This window comes from Sorex araneus, chromosome 2 (assembly GCF_027595985.1).
Source record: "Sorex araneus isolate mSorAra2 chromosome 2, mSorAra2.pri, whole genome shotgun sequence".
Taxonomy (NCBI): Eukaryota; Metazoa; Chordata; class Mammalia; order Eulipotyphla; family Soricidae; genus Sorex; species Sorex araneus.
This window is the reverse complement of record NC_073303.1, coordinates 259,279,535-259,285,534: the sequence shown is the minus strand read 5'-3', so window position 1 is coordinate 259,285,534 and position 6,000 is coordinate 259,279,535. Positions and strand designations below refer to the sequence as shown.

The following is a 6,000-nucleotide window of genomic DNA, read 5'->3' as shown; positions in this document are numbered from 1 at the left end:
GTTATCCTTACACAGTTATACTTAGTTAATCCCTGACTTAGAATGAGTGGTGGGATTTTAACAATCTTTAAAACTTAACACCAGGGGCTGGAGTGATTGCACAGCAGGTAGGGCGTTTGCCTTGCATGCAGCCAACCCAGGCTCGATTCCCAGCATCCCATATGATCCCCTGAGCACCACCAGGAGTAATTCCTGAGTGCAGAGCCAGGAGAAACCCCTGTGCATCGCCGGGTGTGACCCAAAAAGAAAAATAAATAAAAATAAAACCTAACACCTAGAAAGTAAACAAATCATGTTTAAATAATTATTTAGAAAAAAATCAAGACTTTATTGGATAAACGTTACAACAATGTCCTTGAACATTTAAGTCTCAGCATACTTCACATGAGAAACCATTTTTGTCATTCAAGTCTACAAAAATGAAATAGGCTTTGAAGATTTGGAAACAGACAGGCAGCATGAAGCAAAGCTTAAATATTAAGCAACTAAAGCAGTGATGTGAAATAGCAACATGGGATGTCTAGATTCTAAATACCACCAAGTTTCATTTTTAAGAAAATGAAAGTATGGTTTAGAAAGAAAATATTTAGATGGGAGACATCAGGTTTTAAACAATTCTTTTTGCCTTAAATTACTTCTTGGTCACTTCAGCGCAATGACTTCTCTGCTTCGTTTAAGATCTGGTTGTGCAATCCGTCTCAGCTCGGGAAACCGCCTGGTTCTCAAGCGAGCCAGAAAGTGCCGCAGTGGTTACATACCCGAGAAACCCAGTGAGGGCCCCGAGCAGTCCCACAGCACGTCCTGGGAGGACTGGTCAGCTGTACGACCGACGCCACTGGGAGTTTCCCAAGAAAGACCAGTTTCAGACTGTGACCAGAACTTCTGATTACCTGTCTGAGAGGAGGATTTGTTTTAAGCATACAAAAAAGCAAAACTGCCTACCTTATCTTTCTGAGTTGTAAAAAAAACTCAATCCCAAAGCAGGGATAGTGAAAGTGTTCTAAGACTCGCACCCAGAACTGTCTGCTAATCCTGAGTGTGGGGTTAAAGAATTCCAAATCTGTCAGAGTAAAATGATGGAAGTCTGGGAAGTCTCGACACCTCCCCGCAATGCTCACCTTGCTGTTGTTTCAAATAAATTTTGTAAATTTTTTTTTGGCATTTTTCCCTTTTTTTTTTTGTATTAAGTAATCAATATGGGTTATCTTTCTGGTTTAAAAAATAAATCAGTATTGCCACTAAAAAACTTTAGTTTTATTATTAAAAGTACGGCACCATCAAATATAAAAATGCCTTAAAAATGTACTAACAGGTCCATCTGGTATTTCCATTCATTAAAAAAGAAAAACGTTTTTTTTTTTTTTTTCCATAATACTTTTTCCAAAAACAAGGAAAACATCACGGTCGCCATGAATAAGAGTTCATGCTCCATGCATGAAAATTTGACGCTGTCTCTGGGGGCTGTTCCACCTGACACCTGGAAGAAGGGCTTGCAGTCAGGGGGCCTCTGACGAGAGGCCCACATCCCGAGGGGCACATTCTCTGAACTAGCTAGAACCATGAGGGCAGGGAGACGAAGGAAAGCAAAACTCTCCAGCGCAGTAGAACTTAGAGCCAGCTCCCGGGAGCGTGCAAGCTCTCTCTGGGGTCCGCTCTAGCCTACCGCCCACTTTCGAGTCGGTCTGAAAGGGAAGAAGTTCGTTATGAAAATGTGCACGAAATGATCAATACTGGTGGCAAATAAATACATCTTACAATGTTCCAACAAGCAAACATAGAGTCACGGCAACACAGCCCTGCCTCAGGATCCAGGACAGGAGAGGGCCACGTGCTCGTCGAGGCACGGGGCCCCCTCTGTGGCCTCACCGGCACCTAAAGGAACAGGGGTCTCCGCACGGGGGGGGGGGGGGGGGGGCTGCCGGCGCGTAGGCCAACAGCCACATTAGGAAACACCTTTTTTGCTCACATCTGAACCAATGAACAGAAACCTTAGGAAGAAAACAAAATGAGTATGAAAAAATAATTCCGCATTTCTGCCGCCATCCCACGCCTTTAAGGCCTGTCCAAACGGTCTTGGTAAGAACTTCACTGTTCGGAGGACGTTCCTGTCAGTGACTCTTCCGACGTAAAATCCAAGTCAGTTCTCCGTATGCGTATCTCATCACTTCTCCTCTCATGCATAACTTATTGCAATAGTTCATGGTGGTTGGTTGTTGTTGTTTTCTTTTTTAATAAAATATTCCCCTAATACCTTTTCTTCAGTTTCGCATAGCACAGTCTGAAAGTGCCCCTGTGTAGACTGTTGGTTTGAAACACTACTTCATAGTGTAGCTTGAAAAACGAGTCTCCAACTGCATCCAGTCCCGAAGCTCTGCTGTTCGCGTGGGATTTGGTACCGGTCCATGAACCCAGCGGCCTGCTAATGTCTTTGTGCTGAAATATAGTAAAGAAGAAGAAGAAAATGCAGTTAAGCACAAGTATTATCTGGGGGGGCGGGGGGTGGGTGGGATTTTGTTGTGAAAGCAAGCCCCGGAGAGCCGTGGCTCATGCCTGACTTTAAGGCAGTCAAACTTGAAAAAAAAAATAATTGCCACTTAAACCAAGCACCTATGCTGTAGCTGGCCAAATCACAGCACAAAGGAAACGGCTGTCACCTTCAGTCAGTTTGCACTCGTTAAGGGTGTTTTTTCTGACAATCTGCCTGGTGAGAGGGCAACTGTGCCTTTCCGCTGCTATTTCACAAGTGAAATGCTACGCGTGGGAAGTCGACAGCTAGGAAGCCAGAGGCGCCTGCTCTAGGCTCGCCACCTGCAGACTGAAGCAGCAAGAACATGTCCAGGATAGGAGGGGTCAGCCAGACGCCAGGGTCTGCCCGCGGGAAGAGGGCAGAGCGGCGGCAGGAGGCAGAGTGTCTTGGACAGGGACATCCGGCCTGTTCCACCCCCACCTGGCCGGCAGCAGAGACGACACAGCAGGCTCGTGAGGACACTCACCGACAGACACGCCGGCGTCTCCAGCCTCCTCTGACGCTGTGACGCTCGGCCTTCTGAACCCCTGCCTGACTGTCTCACACCTCGATCCCCAGGCACCCAGGAAGAGTCTGAACTCCGAAAGCGGTATGAGCTGGGCAGGAGGAGGACTCTTCGTCTTCCATGTATTTGTAAACCAAAGAGATGGAACTCGAGATGGAGTAACGGACAACATGCAGGATGTAGAACGGGAGAGAAAACCCCACCCCACCCAGGACCAACCGAACTTGCAAACGTTTCCAAGAAAGCGCCTTCCTGCTCTCGGGGAACTTGGTCTTACACTCGCTTCTGAGCCCAGGCCTGGGACGTATCCTATCGGGGTCTTCTCAAGCCATGGGCAGTGACCCCCTACCTGAACACCACGCACAGCAGAATGGAAGGGGTGGGGCGGGGAGGGAGAAGGGTAAAGGGTCGTCCTGGTTCTGGAGAAACAATAATTAACACGTGAAACTTGACACTGCACTCATGATCGTTATTTCTGAGAACTACGACATGCCAATAATGATGGTGTAAGAAAATATTCCCAGTTTACAAAAAAGGATAAACCACCAATCCAGGTGTAAGTCCACTCCCTTCTGTTAAAGACTCAGTTCTGGAGCAAACTCTGAGTCCCATTTCAAATCGTCTGTGAGCCAGATTAAAGCAGATCCCGTGATTTCCTGCATGAGGTGCAGAAAATGAAACACTTGCCTCAGAAGATCGCCGTACCGACCCCTCTGCAGGAAAGGCGGCCAGACCGCCCTGGTCCTGCTCTCCATAAACTGCCCTTCCCGACCCACATGCCAACCCGCACACGCCACCACAGCCGAGCCCACCACCCACACACGCCGTCAGGTGAGGTAGTCTCCAGGTCGGACACAGACCAGGAGTTCAAAGGCAGAATAAAAACTCCCAGACCTGTCCGGCCACTGAAGCGCTTAAAATAAACCTTTTATATATTGCCTATGTTTTCATACATGTACTTTTTCCCAGCTGTGACTTTTGGCCCCTCAGTTCTGACTTGCTCTGCATGACAGTGGTTTGAGGTTCATACATCAAGAATATATAGAGAGGTACAGGGATTGGAGCAATAGCACAGTGGGTAGGGCATTTGCCTTGCACGCAGCCGACCCGAGTTCGATTTCCAGCATCCCATATGGTCTCCTGAGCACCACCAGGAGTAATTTCTGGGTGCAGAGCCAGGAGGAACCCCTGTGCATCGCTGGGTGTGATCCAAAAAGAAAAAAAAAGAATATATATAGAGGTACATATGTGTTCACATCCATATATATGTATATATATCTTACACAATCATTTAATTATGATGACTACGTTATGGTCAGTGACCAAGACCGAGAGAGTGAAATAAGGAAACCCATGATTTACTTCCCCTGCATACTCAGTCGCTCCTGGGCACGCTTCTGCAAAGTGACCCGCATGTCTAGGAGAGACGTTACTGCCTAGAAGCTCACAACACACCCACAGCACGCTCACATAAGCAAGTGGCACTGAAATCATTTTCCCTGATTCAACCTCTCCCCTGCGTGCAGTGCGCCCGGCCACCCAAGACAAGGAGCACGAGGGCCAGGCGCCAAGGCCGCTCTAAGTGTGGCCCGCTCTGCTCTGGAGAGTGACCGCTGCTGGCAGGACGGCCTCCTCCTCCCTGGCAGGGCTGCACGGACAGACCTGCCCGTCTCGCTGCCAACTTCACTGCCCCCACTCTGAGTCCACAGGGGTCTGCCAGACACAGGGAGGGGTCAGCAGGACCGGTCACTGCCTGATGTGTTAGCTGCCGTGTGTTGAGGCCTATGGTAGAAAACACCGAGTGAGCCAAAACAGCTGTCACTGGGAGCTTTCCAGTCCACTTTACAGGGGAAAGAAGACGTAAAAATAGGGGCTGGAGCAATAGCACAGCGGGTAGGGCGTTTGCCTTGCATACGGCTGACCCGGGTTCGATTCCCAGCATCCCATATGGTCCCCTGAGCACTGCCAGGAGTGATTCCTGAGTGCAGAGCCAGGAGTAACCCCTGTGCATCGCAAGGTGTGACCCCCAAAAAAAAGCAAAAAAAAAAAAAAGTAAAAATAAGACGAAAATCCAGTTGAATTTTCTTAATTCCGGACCCTAGCTTCTTCAAACTGGGTTGCAGACCCTTAGGGGGTCCCACAACTGAATGTGCTTTGAGGGGCAGGAAAAAAAAAAGGTTTCATCTGGATATATATGAACCTACACAGTGGGCCGTGTAGAGATCTCACAGGCGAAAAGGGATCCCAGGTAGGGAAGGTTGAAGCCGCCCGGATCCAGGTAACTCGCCCGCTCTGGCGAGGAAGAGAAGCGAGGGAGGCGCGTGGCCAGCAGAGGGCACTCTCTGGCCCATGTGGATGCTGCAGAAAAAGGTGGACGGAAGGGGCACTGCCCTCCTTGGCTAAACATTCCTCACCAAACTCGCCGAGCACTGAGGGCCGAGCACTGCAGGCCATCCTGGTCCCCCCACACTGCAGTCAGCGCCCGCATCCTGATGGGCGCCAGGCCCCCATTCTGTACACGGCCACCACACGCCCGAGCTGGGTGGCTCCCTCGCACAGCGGCAAGTACTGGGCAGCGGCAGGACTGCACACCCCCTCCCCACCCCTCTGCTACAGGGCCGCCCGGGGCAGGTGAGGTTAGTCTGTGAGGGGCCCCCACACCGTAAAGGCCCGAACTCTGAACCCAGGTCACGTACACACAGGGCCTGGGCTCCGCCTCACCGAGCCGTACCCCCAGAGAGAGCCTGGTCACTACTTGGGGGCCACCCCCCAGGGTGCTGGGGCTTCCAGCCAGCTCAGTGGGGGTCCCGCCCTGCTCAGAGCACCACGGGGACCGGGAATGCAACCTGGGTCTCGCCCACACAGCATGTACACTCCACCCCCTCCAACTCTCTCTGCAGCCCCCCAAGCCCGACTGGGGGACGGGAGGGGAAACACCTGGCTGTGCTTGGGGCTGACTCCCGCCCTC

At 50.5% G+C, this 6,000-nt stretch overlaps 1 protein-coding gene across 2 annotated transcripts in view; it reads right to left on the bottom strand.

Annotated features, from left to right (window-relative positions):
- Positions 1-301: 301 nt before the first annotated feature.
- The window catches only part of PWWP2A (PWWP domain containing 2A), a 42,701-nt gene continuing 37,002 nt past the window's right edge, over positions 302-6,000 (bottom strand). Inside the window, exon 3 of one of the 2 annotated variants that reach the window (XM_055127759.1) lies at positions 302-2,433. In XM_055127759.1, the coding sequence (XP_054983734.1) occupies positions 2,420-2,433 (14 nt within the window). In that variant the 3' untranslated portion in view covers positions 302-2,419. Of the gene's footprint in view, positions 2,434-4,316; positions 4,815-6,000 lie in introns of those variants that run through there. The other variant, XM_055127760.1, reaches the window with a different exon arrangement.